This window comes from Zonotrichia albicollis, chromosome Z (assembly GCF_047830755.1).
Source record: "Zonotrichia albicollis isolate bZonAlb1 chromosome Z, bZonAlb1.hap1, whole genome shotgun sequence".
NCBI classification, from domain to species: domain Eukaryota; kingdom Metazoa; phylum Chordata; class Aves; order Passeriformes; family Passerellidae; genus Zonotrichia; species Zonotrichia albicollis.
In genome coordinates, this window is record NC_133860.1 from 7,264,066 (window position 1) to 7,284,142 (window position 20,077).

The 20,077-nt window shown below is 50.1% G+C and overlaps 1 protein-coding gene across 4 annotated transcripts in view; it reads left to right on the top strand.

Annotated features, from left to right (window-relative positions):
• MYO5B (myosin VB) overlaps positions 1-20,077 on the top strand; it is a 152,114-nt gene that overhangs the window by 18,514 nt on the left and 113,523 nt on the right. For all 4 annotated transcript variants that reach the window (XM_074532590.1, XM_074532592.1, XM_074532591.1 and 1 more), the window contains exons 2-4: positions 11,256-11,366; positions 14,851-15,022; positions 18,571-18,715. In XM_074532590.1, coding sequence (XP_074388691.1) covers positions 11,256-11,366; positions 14,851-15,022; positions 18,571-18,715 — 428 coding nt within the window. The remainder of the gene's footprint in view (positions 1-11,255; positions 11,367-14,850; positions 15,023-18,570; positions 18,716-20,077) is intronic.

Below are 20,077 nucleotides of genomic sequence, written 5' to 3' on the forward strand. Positions count from 1 at the left end.
CAGGGTAAGTGCTGAAGCTGAGCTGATGGGATCCCCTGGCTTCAAGGCAATGGCATCAGCTGCTGCGTGACTGTGACTCCTGTCCTTCCCCCAGGGAAAGGCATCCCTTGGGCAGGGGCTGCATTTCCTGCTGTTGGGGCAAAGCCCCTTGGGCCAAGCCAGGGAATGTTAGTGGGAACCGAAACCTGACAGCTGGGGTGTCCCTGTGATTGGAGAGAGCAGAGCTGAGGCTTCCGTTGGTGGCAGCCCCCTCTGGAGCCTGTGTCTGTTGGGGAATACAGAGATGCTCCAGTGGCACAGGGAGGGTGTTCCTGTGAGCACACATATCTCCTGTTGGGACAGGGATGTCCTGCCTGCCTGCCCAAGGCTGGCTTTGTTGTGAGAATGGGGAAGGCAGGAGCAGCGCACCATGGCTGAGATAGATTCTTTTGGGTTTTTTTAAATCTGTTTTTATTTTCTCCTTCTGTTTGGGTACTTTGTTCTGTGGACACTCCATTGTTTCATGAGAGCTGTGTTTGGTCTTCCTGGGAATGTGTGTTTGTGTGCAGCTGGGGCAGCCACCCTTCCAGAGGGAAGAGATAACCTTGGATTTGCCCAACTCTTCGGGGGACACTGCCAGACCAGGGGAAAAAAAATCAAAATTCAAACTAGAAGGTTAAGGCTACAAAAGATGCATTTTGGGGTAGTGATTTTTTTTTTATTTTGTTGGTTTTTTTCTTTTTTGTTGGATTTTTTCCCTTTTGTTTTTGGTTGTTGTTGTTGTTGGTTTTTTGTTGTTTTGGTTTTTTTAAAGGGGGTTCAGGTGCTCTTCTTGCCACCATTTTCCTACATGGGCAGGCTTCTGCATGTTGTTCCCCCTCCCTGAGCCCTTCCTCCAGAACACAAATGCTGCTTTGCCAAAGGCACCAGCTCCCAAATCACCTTCTGAGATCCAAAATTCAGGGGTTGATGGAGATGTTCTTTCCTGCATCCTTCCTCATTTATGCTTTTGTCTCCCCTACCCTTGTTGGAGGAGATTGGATGTGGGATTTAGGGGATGCTATTCCATGGAGTTGCTGTGTGGTGTAAAGAAGAGGCTGCAGGATATGAGTGTAGGGCTGCAGGGAAGATCTGGAGAGCCAAAATCTCAGAATTTCAGCTGGACAGCTAAAACTGTGAGGGAATGAGAAGGAAAACAGCTGACTGTCCAGCCATGCTGTGCCTTGCATTTTATGCATTAAAAAGTAAATCAGTGTTAGCTCAGCAATTGTAAAATCTTGCTGATATATTTCACAGGAGAGAAGAGACAGAGTCTGTGCATGAGCATGGAGTAACTCCTGATACAAGTGCTCCTCTGAGACCTGGCGTCAGGACTGCTTGGGTGCACCAGAGCCAGCACAAACCACATCCCCAAATACCTGGAAATTGCTGCAAGAAAGAAATTTAGGAAGAAGTTCTTCCCTGGGAGGGTGGGCAGGCCCTGGCCCAGGGTGCCCAGAGCAGCTGTGGCTGCCCCTGGGTCCCTGGCAGTGCCCCAGGCCAGGCTGGATGGGGCTGGGAGCAGCCTGGGACAGTGGGAGCTGTCCCTGCCATGGCAGGGGTGGCACTGGGTCCCTTCCCACCCAAACCATTCTGCCATTGTATGGAAATGTAGGAGCAGTGGTTCCCTCCTCCTCTCTGCCCTCCCATTCCTCAGCAGCTGGGAGTGTCTGAGTGTGTGTTCGCTGCTTCAGTTACTTTAATTGAAAATATTAATTCCAGCTTTATGTCTTGATCACTGGGGCTGTTCTCCAGGTGTCTAATATCTCTTTTCTAACAGACCTTGTTGCTGGAATTTTTTAATTACCTCTGGTGAAACGTTGCTCGTGTAAATCCCTGGTGATCAATTTGTTTTCCTTCAGTTGCTCAGCAGTGAAAAGGATGCAGAGGTGGCCCCAGGGGTCTTGCCAGCATAACCCTTTCGCTGGAAAATGCTGAAAAATGTCCTGTAACTTTAAGTCAAACCCCTTTGAATTAACTATGCCTGAGTGATGTTCCAAGAGGGGTTTTAATGCCTGAGTTCTGGAGATGTGAGAGGTTACTGTGCAGGTTGATTAATCCAATTACTTCTTTTGAATAAGGTTAACAGTCCAGTCTGGTGGATGGGTTGCACTGCAATTAGCGGTGGATTTTGGTGCTGTTTGGGTACAGTGGTGCCCAGTGGGGAGGATGGCTGAGCTCTGGAGGTGGGGGGGGATGTGCTGTGGTGCCCTGGATTTTGGGAGACGCTGGTGACACCCTGAATGCCACCGGTGTCACCGCAGTTACAGCCAAGGAGCAGCCACTGCTTTAAACATTTCCAGCTGAAGGCCCTGCTGTCCCCTGGCTGCATCCCTGCCCCCCAGAGCCACGCTCCTCCCAGGACCATTTTCATCTAAAATCATCTAATGTGGGCTGGTCACTGCCCTGGGAAAGTGAACGTGCTTGTGAATTTCCATAAAGCATCACAGGGCTGTGTTACAGACAGAGGACTCTCAAAACCCAAGGGGAAAAGGCCATTTTTGACTATTTAATTAAACCCAAAGGCTGTTCTTAAGCTATTCATTACCAATCAGCTGTAAATGGTGTATATTGAGCGTGTTTTGAATCCAGCTTATTTTCACCAAGGAGTGGTGAACTCACATGGATTCGGATGGAAAAGGGGACAGTGAAGGGGAGGTTACATCACATCACTCATAAACATCACTGCTAAAGGTTTTGATTAATTGCGAATTACAGGAGAGAAGGGTAATTAATGCCAATCAAGAGGGATTTGCAGAAAGTAGCCTGGAAGGATTTCACTCTTGCAGTACGACGGGCTGTTCGGTGAAAGTCATGCTACGGGGACACTTGGCCTCTGCATGGAGTTTTTAGTTAAAAAAAGGCAAAACCCTACTCTGTAAAACCCCAATAACCTTTATTTTAATTAAAAAAGCTGTCTGCATATCTGAGCTGTATGTGAAAGGCTCATCCTGCATCAAGGATATTTTCATGGTCCTGTGCAATGTGGGAATTTTTAATCAATGCCTTGCAAGGAGAGGTGAGGAGTCTCGGAGGAGCTCTTTTGGCTGGGTGGTCCTGGATGTGCCATGAGCATCCCTGGGTGCTGGAGCCAGGGAAGGTGCTTGGGGAAGGGGTGCTGAGCTCCCTGCTCCAGAATGCTGATGCCCGCCGCACTTCCAGGTCGATCTGTAAATGAAGTCCAGTTTACCTATGTTGGCTTTATCAACAGATTTTTGCAGAGGGAGTCTGCAGAGATTTTGGGGGCTTGCAGAGTGTCCCTCTTTCTGGCAGGGGGTGGACAGTGATGGTGAAGCATTTGCAGGGCTGAGCCAGGGCTGACAGAAGAGAAACTCAGTGCTTGTGTGGGGCAGTGCTGCTGTGCTGGATGCACCCCAGGAGCTAGGCAGGGGACTCAGCAGCTCTCTGGGTGCTGGCACCCCTTGGAGCTGCTCTAACCCCGGTGAACACTAAGTTTTGAAGGGCTTTGCAGGGTCAGGTTAATTCTGCCGTGGGGCACATGCTGTAAGTCCAGGTTTAGCCCCACAGAGGGGAGAGCTGTGTCTCACCAGGCTGCTCCCAGCCCTGGCAGTGCTGCTTTGGAGCCTCCTGGGGCAAGGGGCTGCTGTGCACAGCCTGGTCCCAGCTGGACAGGGCTGCAGAGACACCCCCGAGTGCTGCCAGCTCCCACCAGCCCAGCCCAGCCCTGCCCTGCACACCTGCTGGGGCTGCTCTCAGGTGTGTGTTGGGGCGGTGCAGGTGACAGCGCACATCCCCTGTGCCTGCAACCTTGCTTTGGTTTAATTGCTTTTCAAAGGGTAGAGCAGCAAAGTGAAGCCAGAAGTTGCTGCACTGCCCAGAGCAAGTCGTAGTGTCACAGTCCACAAGGCAGTGGTTCCCCAGCCTGGGAGGAACTGCTTCTTTTGCCTTTTTTGCCCCAGATTAAAGACCAGGTTGTTTATTTGCACTGTCCCATAGCACCTGGGGCTTTACCTACTTCTGCAGCATCGGATGACTTACTGGAAGAGGAATTTTGTAGCAGGAGCAGGGCTGTGTGTGCACTCAAGACCTTGACGCTGAACTTGTCACTCCTAATTAAACCTGCAGTAACGAGCGACGCTGAGATGCCACAGAAGAAGTGGCGGGGGAGATGTTGGGAATACACGAGTCGTTGGCTCTTAGTTACATGTAACACTATTGATTAGTCCTGGAAATTGTCCTGAAAATCACAGCTAACTAAAGAAAAGCCTTCAAGGGTACCCCCAGTGTTTCTGTTCTAGTGTCAGGGCCTGCCTGCAGCCCCCCTGTGCTCGGTGCCAGTTTTCTGTCTGCCTTTGGTGACACGGGGTTGGTGAAATGATGAAATGAGGCCTTTTAAATGCCCCTTCATTAGAAATGCTTCTAATGAGCCAGTGGATAAATGCTGCAGATGCTGCTTGTCCAAGCACTGCTCAGCTGCTGTGACAATTTATGCAAATCGTCATTGGAGTTAATTTGGGCGGGGGAATAACATTCCACAAGGAGAAATGGAGCAGATTTAGTGCTGGTGGGACACTTGGAGCCATCCATCAGCATGACAGCTCTTCAGGGGGAGAGGAGAACATCCCTATGCCTCAAAGGCATCAGTGAAGCACATGGTTTGCTCAAATTCAGGGGCCCCTGCAGTGTTTGGGGATGGAGAGGTGCTCCCAAAAATTAAGGAGCCCTGCCTTAAAGGAGGCATTGTCTGGGTGTGCATTTGTGTGTTGCCTAGGGTCCATCTCTACTAGCATGAGGATGATGGGGCATATGAGGAGTGGTGAAGATAATGCCCATCTTCCCTGGCTCTGCTGTTTGTTTTTGTACATTTTTATCAGCCCTGGGAAACCCTCAATTTGCTTGTTCTCATGTTAAGGAATTAGAGATATTCCTGCAGAGTGCCACTGTCTTTCCCTTTACATTTAACACCCTCAGCAGGTTAGCACTTTCATTCTGTAGCTCGAAATGATGTTTTTTGGGCTTTTTAAGAAGTAAAACACTATTTATCTTTTCCCTATCCCTAGAGCATGATGCTGTTGTAGTGTGTGTCCCCCACTCGGAGCTGAAATGATAATTTGCCAGTCCTTTTGGTGTTTGCGGGGATTTAGGGTGAGGAAGAAGTTGGTCTTTTGTTACTGGAGGTGCCTGTTTTGAGTGGATACCCTCTGGGCTCGTGCTGGAGATGCTGGATTTGTGTTTTTCCCCCACCAGCACTGGGTACCGGCATCGGGCAGGGGAGAGATGCACAACCCTGGGCCATCCCTGCCTGCCCTGCACCAGGCACTCTGCCACCCCTCGTGTCCCCTGTGAGGCTGTGCCAGCTGGTGGTGCCCGGCAGCTGGCAGAGGAGCCAGACCAGGCTGAGACACCGGGGTCAGCAGGTCCCGCAGTCACGGCACAGCTTAGGGAGACTTGACCTGAATTTGAGCTTGGCTTGTCTGTCGGGCAGGAGAGAAATTGCTATCCTGGGATGAAAGCCTCATTCAGAGGATGGGAAAGCGAGGATTATGATTTGCCATCTGCCTCCATATTCAGTAATGTAAATAATAAAAAAAAGGTAACGATCCACAAGTCCCTCAATGGGGATATTTTGCTGCGTCATGGACAAAGCAGATTTTTCTCCTGAGCCACTGCCAAGTGGGGCAGAAGGGAAATTTAAGGCTGCAGGGCACCCAGGAGAGGCCCCTTTTCATGTCCCCCTCCTGCCGGCACACATCCAGTGGCTCTTCCCAGCACCCAAGGGTGCTGCAGGTTTGCAAACACAAACAATGGGCCACAGCAGAGTCACTCCTCCCGCAGCCACCAGTGGGACCCTGCTGTCTTGGGCACAACAGCAGAGCCTGGCCCAAGCCACCTGTGCTGCTCAGCCCTGCTCAGTACCAACCAAAATTTATGAGGAGAAGTTTGTTTGGTTTAGCACAGAGGCTGAGAGAGAAGCTGTGCACATCCAGACAGGGGCTGCAAATAAAATCCTTTGTTTGTTTGTTTGTTTGTTTGTTTGTTTTATATCTGGAAGAGCCTCTTTAAATGATCTCTGGGGAGTGATCTCCAATACTAGTTTAAAAAGGAGGATAGGGAACAGAAAAATGATCCCCCCTGAGTGTGTGGTATGGCCACTTTTAGTTCCACTTACAGCTTGTACTTTCACTATAAAAGAGCACAGTTTGGGAAAACCTCAGTTTTAGTAATAGATAGCTTGTGAGTGAGAGCTGGAAGGTGGTTGTTGGTCTGTTTGAGTGTAAGCAGCTTAACCATTCACATGCTGGTTGTGTGAATATAAATATTCCAGGGAAGCCAGGGCTGACATTTGGGCTGGTTTTTCTTTTGTGTGTATTTTTTACCCTGTTTGAAAGCACCCAGCCATACTGGACACAGAACAATATAGAATTAGGTTAGCAATAAACCCACTGCAAAGGGAGAAAAGTAGAAGTGTGCTTGCTTTACAGAGAAAAATATACAGAGATTTGTCCTGATTTCCACCTTGTGCTAGTTAACATTTGTGTATTCACCTTTGATTTTTTTTTTAAATTCACTGTTTCTGTTTTCAATAAAGTCCTTCCATAGGATTTTCTTAACCTGCATGGAAGAACCTTTGTCATGACATACTATGTCTTCATCCCTGTTACTGAATTCCCAGTGGTGAGAGGAATTGCTATTTTACTAGTTATTGCTATTTTATTGCATGAAAATGCAATATTTTGCTGCTATTTTATTTATCATTTATTTCATTTTGGGTTTGCTGCTGTGCCCTCCCTCTATCTGCAGTTTGTTGGAAGGATGCCCCTGGAAAAATGCCCTTGACCCAGGAGCAATGAAAACTTCCCGGGGGTCAGCTGTGAGTGTTGGCATTCCTGAAATAACTCAGGGGATAAAAACCCAGCAATATAACGATGGATTTGCTGACGTCCAGCTCTCCGTGAAGACTTGCAGCAGCCAAACAGCCCAGACGAAGCTGAGATCCCTAGTTTTTAATATTTTTTACCTAATGGAAGATTATACAATTTTCTTAATGTAATGAGAATGATGCTCAGTCCGTGGAGTTGTAACTCGTTGCCTGCATCTCTCCTGGCTGAGATGGAGCACGCTGCCCACAGTTTGCTGGGAGTGCCTTTGGCCAGCACCGAGGGCTTTGAAACAGTAAAACAAGACCTGCCTCTTCTAATTTAATGTTGGTTTTAATCTGCATCCGCAGCGGCAGCCTGCTAAAATCTAAATCAAATCAGGAGGTGGGGATTGAATTTATTAAGCTTCTGCTTAAGCTGTGTGGAATAATGCAAGAGGCAGTGAGAGCACTGTATGGCTTTAGTTTTATTGGGGATCTGGTTAAAGAAAAAAAATCACAAAGTAAACCAGGTTTAAAAAAAAGACCTTTTTTTTTAGAGACTGAACATGCAGAGACATTTCTAGTTAATTTTAGCATATCGTTTAAAGGCATCCTTGAGGACTGAAGGGATCTTTTTCTTAAAAAAACAAATTAAAGAAAGAGAAAATGTATGGAAACCCTAGAGAGTCTGGAGGTTGACTGGCTTGCCCAGGGTTGTGTCTCCTGAGCCCAAAGTCAGGTTAATCCTTCATCCCCAGTGCTCTGAGATGGGGCCGTGTGCCCTCTCCCTTAGAACAAGCTCCTCCAGCAGATCAGGAGGCTGTTAAAGCTCTCAGGATGCCTGGACAAGGCTCGTGGTGCGATGAAGTGATGCTGGAAATGTGATTATGGAAGCAGCAGCTCACAGGGATGCTCTCCCCACCCGGGGCTGGTTTTGGTGATCCTCTCACCCGAGTGGGTTGGTTTGTCAAAAAGAGGGGGTGCGAGGCAGTTTTGGGGAGCAGGTTGCAGAGGTCAGGGGCAGGGAGTGCCGGGGAGTGAGGGTGGTGAGCCCAGCGTGGCCCCACCGAGGGCTGCCCCAGCCTCCTCAGGCTCCAGCTACCGCTGGCCTTGTGAAGATGGGCCCGTGACAAAGCGCTTGGGTTCCAGCAGCGTGTGCCTGACATATCCGGGATTTATGGCTGGAAGGGAGGGCTGGGATGGGGGTTTGTGCGGGAGGGCAGAGGGAGGGGAGGAGCACAGTGGGATGAATGGTGCTCCCCTCTCCGGGTGTGTGCATGTGCACGCACCACAGGACAGCATTAGAGATGCTTGGGCAGCTGCATTCATTCACAGCAAGCAGCCTGTGCTAACAGCCCCCGGCTCTGCAGCAGGCTGGGAGCTGCCTGGCCACCCCCTCGGTGTGGGGAGTGCCTGACCACAGCTGGGATCTGCCAGCCAGGGTGTCCCCAGGGCCCCTGGGGCCTTGCAAACACCTCTGTCCTGCCTAGTGCTTTCTGTCCTGCATGGTGCATACTGTCCTGTGTGGTGCATTCTGTCCTGCGTGGTGCATGCCTTCCTGCATGGTGCATGCTGTTCTGCGTGGTGCATGCTGTCCTGTGTGGTGCATTCTGTCCTGCATGGTGCGTTCTGTCCTGTGTGGCTCCTTGCACATGTGTGTGTGCACAAAGTCTGGGAAAATCAGTTATTATAATTATTATAATAATTGTTATTATTATTACTACTCCTCTCTAGTGCTGTGGTGAGGTGGCTGGTGGGCTGTGGAGCCTCCCACCAGCAGGCTGTGGGCAGTGGGTGCTGAGAGCTGTCACACCTGGGTGGCTCCTGGCCGTGGCTGGTGATGAATTGCTGAGGGGGGTGGCCCATGGGACCTCTTGCTGCTGCTGGAGCTGTAGCCAGGTTTCAGCCTCTTAAGTGTTGATAAGTTCCCCCATTCCAGGCTGCTCTGGGGTCAGTGTGTCCCTGTCTGCAGCCACCAGTGCAGGCAGGGCCAGGGCTCAGCCCAGCCCCGTGTGCAGGTGGAACTTTTGCAAGGTTGCCAAGACCAGCAACACCTTGTGTTTGAAGCTGCCCTGAGCCGGGTACATCCTGATCCTTGGCTATTTTGGGCACCTCTAGGGCGTGTCTGAATCTCACTTTTTGCCAGCAGAGAGCTGGCACTGGATGAATCCACAGTGGACCCCAACCAGCCCCTTCCCCACTGCAGCCTCTCTTCTTTGTGGCAGGGAGAGCACTGAAGGCCCATGAGGTGCTAGAGCTGGTGTGCTGCGAAAATTCAAGTTTTCACATCTTTCCCCCCCACTCCCTGGTAAAACTGTTGTTCTGGGAATACGATTGTGTGGCTCCATTAACATCTAAAGGTTCCTGCTGCTGTAGCTATTGAGCAGCTCTAAAAATAATTACGTGTGATAACTATAAAAATCTATTGCTTTTCAGCTGCTAAGTGGCCTGTCAGGTGGTGGCTGCCGCTGTGTTAACTCGTTGGTTGCCACAAAATGTTGCTTGGACATTGTGTGCTGGGGTTTGGTTTCGAATGAAGGCCAAAACCACTTTTGGGGATCTGGGGCTGCTGTCACTTGGGCTGGCTGGGACTTCCCCCAGCCCCTGGAGCTCTGAGTAGGAATAAGATTCTGCAGCTCCCGCTTCAATCAGCAGGAGGAATAGGGGGGAGAGCTGCCCCAAAGGGCCAGTAAATCTGTGGGTGTTGGAGGGTTTCTGTTGGCTCTGTGGGCTGGAGGATCTCGGGTTTGTTGTTGCTGAAATGGCTCCCAAGGTATTAAAAAGTCTTTTTTTTCCCAGCCCCAAGCTTGAGGAAAAAGTCGAGATTCCTCAACTCAGGTTTTCAAGGTTCTTTATTTGCTCTTATCTAATACATTCTCTTCCTGACCCACTGAGGTCTGTCCAGCAGGTCAGACAGAAGCACACTGACCACCCTCAGGGCAGTGTTATCTTTTTATACTAAAAAACTATGTGTACTTTATTTACAATAACTTTCCAATACCTATCACCTATGTTAGACACTCTGTCTCTATCCTAAACCAATCTAAAAGTGTCACCATCACAGCAGAAGGTGGAGGACAAGAAGAAGAAGGAGAAAGACTGGACATGTCCAGATTCCTCCATCTTGCCTCTTGAGCCCCCATTCTGAAAATCCCAAAATTCTACATTTTCACCCTGTGATAAATTCACTATCATTCTACTCAAACTTTTGTGGCTTGTAACTCTTCGCACAAAGCTGATGATTGTTTCCATGGGTTAAAATCAAAGACACAGGTGTCTTTGACTCTGTGCCAAGGTGTCTGAGCCCTGTGCCAGGGTCTTGAGTCCTGCAGGGCAGTGTTATTTTTTTATACTAAAAAACTATGTGCACTTTATTTACAATAATTTTCCAATACCTATCACCTATGTTAGACACTCTGTCTCTATCCTAAACCAATCTAAAAGTGTCACCATCACAGCAGAAGGTGGAGGACAAGAAGAAGAAGGAGAAAGACTGGACATGCCCAGATTCTTCCATCTTGCCTCTTGAGCCCCCATTCTGAAAATCCCAAAATTCTACATTTTCACCCTGTGATAAATTCACTATCATTCTACTCAAACTTTTGTGGCTTGTAACTCTTCGCACAAAGCTGATGATTGTTTCCATGGGTTAAAATCAAAGACACAGGTGTCTTTGACTCTGTGCCAAGGTGTCTGAGCCCTGTGCCAGGGCCTTGAGTCCTGCAGGGCAGCCAGAGCAATATCCTGGGTTCTGACAGGAGGAGTCCAGCACCAGCCTGGCTCCCTGAGCTGGGCTGCACAGGTCTGCCTTGAGGCTTCCCCCTTGGTGGCCCTGGCTTTGTAGATGCAAAAGAAAAGGTTAAATTTAACTTAATTCATGAATTCATTTAAATCCAAGTGTGTTCCTGGAGCCTGTTTGTGTGTTCACCTCCAGCTGAAGGAGCTGGCTTTGGTGTCCTCATTTTCCTGCCTCTGTCTGTGGCAGTGGGTTTGGGTCAGGGGACCAAACTGCCTTGTTTTGAGCAAAATAAACACTCTTTGGTATAGGGACTGCTGGGGGTGAATTGAGTTATTTCATAAAAGCCTTCTGGAAAGCTGGGTTGGTTTTTTTTTTCCCAGGGAAATTAAATTCCCCGTTTACCTTGACACTTTATCCTGCTTTGCTAGATTGGTAACGAGCGAGTGTACACCTTGTCCAGGAGAAAATTAGACTGAAAAATTAGATTCTGGTCTGTAATTAACCCCAAGAACTAAAACTGGATTTATTTTTTCTTTTACTAAAATAAATGGTTTAGCTGCATTGACTTTACAGTAAGTGTGAGGCTGTATTAATGGAGAATTAATTTATTTCTCATTTAATTTCCCTAAATTTCATAGTGTTTAAACTTTTTCTTTCTTTTCTTTTCCACCTCTCCAGTACACCAGGGTTTGGATTCCTGACCCTGATGAAGTTTGGAGATCGGCTGAAATTATCAAGGATTACAAAGAAGGAGATAAAAGCCTCCAGCTGAAACTTGAAGATGAAACTGTAAGCTTTATTCTTTTTAGCAATTTAAAGCTTCGAATTAATGTGTGAAGAAGCCTGAGCCATTTCATAGTTTCTGTGAAGTGGTTTAAAATGTGTTTTATTGCCTCAACACTTTCACTTTTTCCCTGCCTGCTCTCTCCCTAGACACTTGTGTTACAGTAGGTTGCGAGAAAAGCCCTTGACCTCCATCATCTCTTTTCATTTCCTGGCAAACTGGTAATAGTCTGTGATACCAGGATGTATTTTTTTAATAGCAGCAGTATGTCAGAAGTGCCAGTTTGTGCTTTTTGCTGCTGAACAAATTGTGGAGAGCACGGCTGGTGGCATCCACTCAACCTCGGGTGTTGATGGAAAACCCACACACGGCTCAGAGGGGGCTGCTGTGCCACAGCTTTCTCCACGCCTCAGTTTCCCTCTCTGAGCATACTCTTACATAAACTCCTTTTTTCTCTGCTTCATTTTTAAATGAGAAAAGCTTTTAAAAGGGAAAAACACAAAACTCATTTAAATGTAGATGTTTTCTAGCCGCGCGCTGGTTCCAAATGCGCAAACAGCCCGGGCTGTAGCGTGAGTGCAGCCAGCAATTAATCATCCCCAGAGCAGGACACAGGCTGGGGAGGAGCAGCTGCTCCCTGTTCCACACAGAGCCTCCTGGGGTGGGACACTGGGTGACAGCAGGGAACTGCAGATGAAGTTAACCACGGCATTTGCATCAGCTGCAAATTCAGTTTATGGGAAGGGAGCAGCCGTGCTGTGTGTGCCCACCACGAGCTGCCTGCTGTAGCAGGAAGAATAAATACATTTTTCATGAAGAATTGCACCTAAACCATCTTTCTTCAGTGAGCAGGTGGGGTTTCCTGAGCTGCCTAGAGTGTGATCTGCTCCATTGCCTGGCAGAGTTAGCAGAGACCACCCACTACAGATCCATATGTGCTGAGCAGGATGGGTGATTCCCATCCCCTCCACACCAGACGTTTCCCCACCGTGGGGAACATTTTCACCACATTGCCTGATGGAAGATGGAGAACAGGAACGAGCTGTGGTTGATGAGGCAGTTTGTCAAAGCAGTTTTTCTTTCAGAGCAGCTCCAGCTCGGGCTGTTGGCAGTGTGTGAGTGTGCCAGGTTTGCAGAGAATGTTGTTGATGTTGGGGTCTGCACCCAGTGCTTGGTGCTGTTGCTCCTTTCCTGGCTTGGTCTCAGGCTTTTGTTGTCCTGCCCAGTTTGCTCTTCCAGCACAGGGCAGCTTTCTGAGGAGGATAAAGGATGGAGGATGCTTGATGCCTTTTTACCTTCCACAGTGATAAATCTGGATGAGGAGGTGCACAGATGCCACCCTGCAACCCCTTGGAAGCACTAGGCATAGAATCATCATTTTATTGTGGAATGGTTTGGGTTGGAAGGACCTTAAATTTCATCCCATTCCACCCCCTGCCATGGGCAGGGACACCTTCCACTGTCCCAGGCTGCTCCCAGCCCCATCCAGCCTGGCCTTGGGCACTGCCAGGGATCCAGGGTCAGCCACAGCTGCTCTGGGCACCCTAGGCCAGAGCCTCACTGCTTTTACAGCAAAGAACTTACTCCTAATATCTTACCTAAGCCTACTGTCCTACAGCTTAAGGTAATTCCCCCTTGTCCTGTCCCTGCCTGCCTTGTCCCCAGGGGCTGTGCAGCTCTCCTGGAGCCCCTGCAGGCCCTGGCAGGGGCTCTGAGGTGTCCCTGGAGCTTCTCTGGTGCAGCTGAGCAGCCCCAGCTGTGCCAGGCTGGCTCCAGAGCAGAGGGGCTCCAGCCCTGGCAGCATCTCCGTGGCCTCCTCTGCACTGGCTGCAGCAGCTCCAGCTCCTTGTGCTGTTGGAGCCAGGGCTGGGCACTGATGGGTGCCTGGGTGCCCATCTCACCCACAGGAGCTCCTGTCTTCCACCTGTGCTCAGGCTGCCAAAGTACACCTGCTCCTATTGCTGGGTGCTACAACCCCCATCCTCCCCTCCTGGCTGGGATCTCCTGCAGTTTGAATACTTCAGCAGGAATTATTTTTTTCCTCTTCAATCTGGGTATTTCCCTGGAAACTAAAGGGGCTGAGGAGCCCTGCAAGGTCAAATCCTTTTGTGCAGCTGAGCTGAGTTCAGGATCAGCAACATTAAAGTACAAGGTGATGAAAGGATTACCAGTTGTTGTAGGTAGTAGCTTAATAAGCGTGTCACAATCATGGGGAAACACGGAACATCTCATTTTGGGGTTGTGCAAGAGGCCTGAGGTCTTTGGGAGTGCCCTGTTTGATGCTTTCCTGTATGAAGTCCTGCCTGGATCTGTGTCATGTTGGACTGAAAAGCTCTGGCAAAGGGGAGCAGCACTTGAGTGCATCAGGTTGGAGATACCCAGCACACGTACCTTCAGGGGATTCAAAGCTGTAGAAAGCCTTTTGTTCCTGACAGCCACCATGCATTACCCAGCTGTTCAGTGTTTCCTTTTGTCCTTGTGCTTTAAGTGAGTCTTCACGGGTTTTGTGGCTCCTGGCTCTGCTCTGTATGCACGAGAGCTCCCTCTGAATGAGGAGCTGGCTGTTAAATATCACAGGGCATCCCTGGTGTGTTTGCCATTAAGATGAGAGACTGAGTGCAAACTCTTGAAAATTGGCATTGACTGTGTGGATAAAACCAGTCTGAGGTTGTCAGACACGCTGAGGGAGCCTCTCCTCGTGCACTTGGGTCAGCCTTCCTTGAGCTGTTTGCACGGGCAGGGATCCAGTGCAGTCACAGTGGTTTTGCTTGGAAGCTGGGAGTCCTCCCTTCTGATGGGAGCTGAGCATCAGGCCTCCCTTCTGAGGCACCCTGTGGGAAGCAGCATCACTGGAAATTTTTTTTTCCCTCCTCTGTAAAGAAAAAAAAATGCAGTTTTTCTTTAGTTGATGGTTCTGTTGCTCATTTGGGAATGAGTCAAAAATAGCATAAGGCTGCCCATATGCCAACTTCAACAGTGTAACCTGGCTCCTCAGACACTTCAGCAGCAGGGACTCTGTGCTTCTCCATGTCCTCTCTGCCTCAAGGGGCGCCAGGTTTCAGGTATAAAAGCAACCTGAATTAAAAATGAGCTGAGAAATTGCTCTGATGGTAAAAGCATGGTCTAGTTTGGAATGAGGCTGCTTTTCCAAGAGCAGGAAGATGCTTATATCAGGTGAAGCTGTGGGTTTCTGTTGCTGCTGTCACTGCTCAGAGCTGGCTGAAGGCTGTTTGTCCCAAGGCTGGCCTGAAGATGATACAGATGTGGCCAGGTTGGTGCTCATGGACCATCAGTGTCCACCAGGACCATGTGGTGATCAGCTCAAAGGCATTACCAGAGGGTTGACCTGGCACCAAGGGGCTTTTAATTTAATTTAAAATTAAAGAGCAAAGTGTGTCAGTGTTTAACACTAGCAGGAGTTACGCCTGGAAAAGCCACAAGCCATTAAAGGAGCTGCTGTTTTTTTGTGTTCCTCGTGTGTCTCCTCAGCTCTATGAATATCCCATCGACCCGCCAGGGAGTGAGCTGCCCTTCCTGCGCAACCCTGACATCCTGGTGGGGCAGAATGACCTGACAGGCCTCAGCTACCTGCACGAGCCCGCCGTCCTGCACAACCTCAAGGTCAGGTTCCTCGAGTCCAACCACATCTACACCTACTGTGGTGAGTGTCCAGAGCACACCTTCAGCTCCTCAGGGGTCGTGGGGCTACAGAGGATCCCCTTGAGACCATCAGTGTGAGGAAAGCCTGGGGGTGGTGGGTTTAGTTTTGAGTGTGTGTAAAACCAGAGGTGGTTTCTGAGGGCTGGTGCACTGTGACCCTGCTGAGCTCATGGTCCACCTGCTCTTGGTGGGAGCATCTTGTCAGATGAGTCTGAGGCCAGCCTTGCACGTGCTTGGCAGCCACACAGGGGAAAAGTAGGAATTAAATAACCAGTGAACATGGCATGCCAGACAGAGAGATACTACTGAGGAATGTCCATAGCAGGTTTTCCTCCAAAAAAAAAGTAAAAAACTTCCAGTACTCCATTTCCTTCTGTTTCTTCATGGCTTTGGGAATTATCTAACTCCCAAATTCAGAGTAGGAGAAGGGCAGGTGTGAACTTGGACTTGTGATTTTTGGGGAGGGTGCTTTGCCAAAGCTATCCAGGAAAGCAGTTACCTGTGCATGGACAGCAACAAGGTGCAGATTGAAAAATTAAGAAGAAAGGAAAGAAGGCAATTCACAGAATCTCAGACTTGTTTGGCTTGGAAGGGGTTTTAAAGATCATGTTCCAACCCCCTGTCATAGGCAGTGACAGCTCCCACTGTCCCAGGCTGCTCCACGCCCCGTCCAGCCTGGCCTGGGGCACTGCCAGGGATCCAGGGGCAGCCACAGCTGCTCTGGGCACCCTGGGCCAGGGCCTGCCCACCCTCCCAGCCAGCAATTCCTTCCCAATGTCCCATTTAGCCCTGCCTCTGTCAATGGGAAGCCATTCCCTGTGTCCTGTTAAAGCTGCTGTGTACAGCTGTGACTGGGGTTGCAGCGGAGAAAACTGGCAGGAGGAGATGACTTTTTAAAACAGTGCCCTAGAAATATGTTGTCTCTGTGGGTCTGAGTAATGTTAACTTTCAGTATTTAATGATGTGTAGTGTTGGATTACTGGCATAACTTGCAGCCTCCTGCCGCTGCACATGTTCCCTCAGTCACTCACAGGCCTGCTTTCAACCAAAGTCAGTGAGGTTTTGTGAAGGCAGCTTCTAAGATGGTTCATGATTATCTGGAGCACAGCATTGATGGGCATGCAGGTGTTTGGGCTGTGTAGGTTTGGTTGCAAAGCTCTGCCTGGCTGCAGCATGCCTCGTGCTTGGGTTATAAGGTGGCTAAGAAGGGCAGGAAGGTGCCTGTCTGAATTGAGCAGAGCCCTTCAGCTTTGTTTGCTTTGTGGTTTTGGTGAGTCAGGGAAATTGTTGGGTGACCTGAGCAGAACCAAGAAGCCAGCAGGCAGGAGCAGGGCTCGGGGGGGTGAGGCAGCTGGGTCAATGTCCTGCAGGGCAGCTGCTGGCACAGTCACTGCCCTTTGCCTTTCCTGGTGTTTGCTGCAAGCTGAGAGCTCCTGTGCTCCTGTAATGGGAGCGTGCCTGAGCTCTGGGCTGGCTGGGCTGGGAGCACAACACTGGCCCCACAGCCAGGTGAAGTGGGGACATTGGAGGATTGGGGACACTGGGGACGTTGGGGGTAGTGGGGACACTGGGGACATTGGGGACATCATTGGGGGATTGGGGACATTGGGGGGATTGGGGGACGTTGGGGATTAGGAACATTGGCAGTGGCCCCACAGCCAGGTGCAGTGGGGACGTAGGAGGACTGGGGGCATTGGAGACAGTGAGGACATTGGAGACAATGAGTACATTGGGGACATCATTGGGGGCATTGGAGGCAGTGGGGACATTGGGGACATTGGAGGCAGTGGGGACATTGGGGACTTGGGGATCGTTGGGAAATTGGGGACATTGGGGGGATTGGGAACATTGGCACTGTCCCCACAGCCAGTTATACTATGCTGGCCCCACAGCCAGGTGGGGGACTGAGGACACTGGGGACATTGGGGGCAGTGAGGACATTGGGGACATTGGGGGCATCATTGGGGGATTGAGGACATTTGGGGGACTGAGGACATTGGAGACTGGGGACATTGGCGCTGGCCCTACATCCTGGAGCACAATGCTGGCCCCACAGCCAGGAGCAGTGGGGACATTGGGAGATTGGGGGCACTGGAGACATTGGGGACAGTAAGGACATTGGGGACATGGGGACATCACTGGGGGACTGGGGACATTGGGGGATTGGGGACATTGGGGATTGGGAACATTGGCACTGGCCCCACAGCCAGGTGTATGACACTGGCCCTACAGCCAGGAGCATGATGCTGGCCCCACAGCCAGGTGTACAGCGCTGGCCCCACAGCCAGGTGCATGACACTGGCCCCACAGCCTGGTGTACAGTGCTGGCCCCACAGCCAGGTGTATGACACTGGCCCCACAGCCAGGAGCATGATGCTGGCCCCACAGCCAGGTGTATGACACGGGCCCCACAGCCAGGTGTATGACACTGGCCCCACAGCCAGGAGCATGATGCTGGCCCCACAGCCAGGTGTACAGCGCTGGCCCCACAGCCAGGTGCATGACACTGGCCCCACAGCCAGGTGTATGACACTGGCCCCACAGCCAGGAGCATGATGCTGGCCCCACAGCCAGGTGCATGACACTGGCCCCACAGCCAGGTGTATGACACGGGCCCCACAGCCAGGAGCATGATGCTGGCCCCACAGTCAGGTGTACAGCGCTGGCCCCACAGCCAGGTGCATGACACTGGCCCCACAGCCAGGAGCATGATGCTGGCCCCACAGCCAGGTGTATGACACTGGCCCCACAGCCAGGTGCATGACACTGGCCCCACAGCCAGGTGCATGACACTGGCCCCACAGCCAGGTGTATGACACTGGCCCCACAGCCAGGTGTACAGCGCTGGCCCCACAGCCAGGTGTATGACACTGGCCCCACAGCCAGGTGTACAGCGCTGGCCCCACAGCCAGGAGCTCCTGGAGCTCCTTGCAGGCGCAGCTGAGACCTGCCCGACCCAAAACTCCCCAGAGGTGGAGCTTGGATGCAGAGCAGCTCCCTGGAGCCCAAGGGGAGTACACGTGTGGCTTGGCCTCTCATCAGCTCCCTGCTCAGTGCCCAGAGCTGGAGAGGAGGCAGACATGAAAGCCTCAGAGCAGGCTCTGGCATTCCTTCCCTGTGATTTATGTATTTCACTTTTATTTGGGCACATTCTTTGTTAGGAGTTTTACTCACAACCCAGGCAAGGGGAAAACCCAAGATGTTTGTTTGGGTCTAGCAGGGCTTTGGTTGCACAGGAATTGCTTTTCTGTAGTGCTGGCTCAGGCTGTGTTGATCTCTTCTCACCCCTTCTGCAAAGCCTGTCTTCACACAATGGGGATTATTGTATATTTTTGCTCTTCTCACCAGTTTTGTGCATCTCCTTTGTAGCTGTACAGGAGTTTACTGCCTTGCTATTGAAGGGGATGCTGAGATAACAATTATGAGCTCTTCCCCACTCACTTTCTTTGTTAACTCTCAATCATTGCATTTTAAAATCTTACTGAAGCAACTAAGACAAGTCCCGAAAACTCAGAAATACCAACCCCCTGCCTGTCTGTCTGCCCTCAGGTATCGTGCTGGTGGCCATCAACCCCTTTGAGCAGCTGCCAATCTACGGGCAGGATGTCATCTACGCCTACAGCGGCCAGAACATGGGGGACATGGACCCCCACATCTTCGCCGTGGCCGAGGAAGCCTACAGGCAGATGGCCAGGTCAGTGGGGATACCCAGCCATGGGAGTTTGGGTAAAAAGTGGGCAAAGATGCCATCAAATGCTCCAGATACTCAGTGAAAGGAAAGTCGTGAAAGACAGTGTGCTGGAGGTCAGGTATTTCTAATTAATTCTGCCTAATGACTTGATCCCAGCTTGTACCCAGGCTGCTGGGCTGATGGGGTCCCTGTGCTCCTCAGGAACTCAGGGGTTTTGCAGGGGATCCCTTCTTGGATGAGTTTCCTGGAAAAAATTCAAACCACTCTGCAAGTGTCATGTTTAATAGCTTAGAGGAAACCACATTTCAGATAGTTTGGTGAGATAATCAAACTAAATCCAGAAGCTGATGTTAATTGTTGCTTTATGGGGATATTGTGATTTTGAGTTAAGTGTTAACTGGCAGATACTTGGAGATATTTATGGGTCCCTCAAATCCTCCCTTCACCAGATGGATATGGTGAGAGTTTTACTTTATTTATTTCTGTGCTTGTTGTGTTGCTGGGGACAAATGTAGGATTTTTTTTCCTAAGAAACAAGTCAGGATCCAAAAGAGAATTGGAGAGGAAAGTGAAAATTGTTGTACCAGGGATCATTTTATTGTAGTTGTCAGGACTCACACTGTGTTTTTGTTTGCTTGTGAATTAGCTGAGATTTCTGTACAGTCCTGGCTTTTAACAGCAAGAGCAAGCACTGAACCATTTTCCAAGGTTCTTTCTTTCTGCTGTGTCCTGTGTCTGGGTTTTAGTGGTGAGTTAGGATGTATTTCTAATAAAAATGAGCCGGATTTCAATCCAGAAATGCATCTGGAGGAGCACTGCCATGGCCAGAGATCAGATGGATTGCACCCAAACTGAGTCCAGCCTGCACTGCACTCCAGCAAGTGCTTGTGCTCTGGGGAAAACTGCTTTGAGAACAGTTCAGGGATTTGGGGAGCTGCCTGCAGAAGGAGGAAGATTTAGGATTTTGTCCTTGTGTGATTCCAGACTGAGCAGCAAGCTGCAGGGCTCTTTTTAGGAGATACCAGGGTTTTGCTGACCCGTGTGGACAGGACCTGTGGGTTTTCCAGGGCAAATGTCTAAAACACAAGCCAGCAACTCGCTTTTCCGCTGAAGTTTTTGAAGGGACAATATTCAGGTGCTGAGGTTTGCTAGGTGCTGTTCTCCCACATCCCTCAGGAATTATGCAGGCAGAGGGATAGCAGCTCTAGCTAACAATGCTTGTCTCTGCTTCCCTCCTTATCAGAATAAAACTACTTTTGACAGCAGCCCATAAAGGATAACTGCTGTCTCTGGGTGGTTCAGACTGCTCTGTTTTCAAGGGGACAGGAAAATAACCACCTTCAGAGCTCTCAGGCAAGGTGCTCA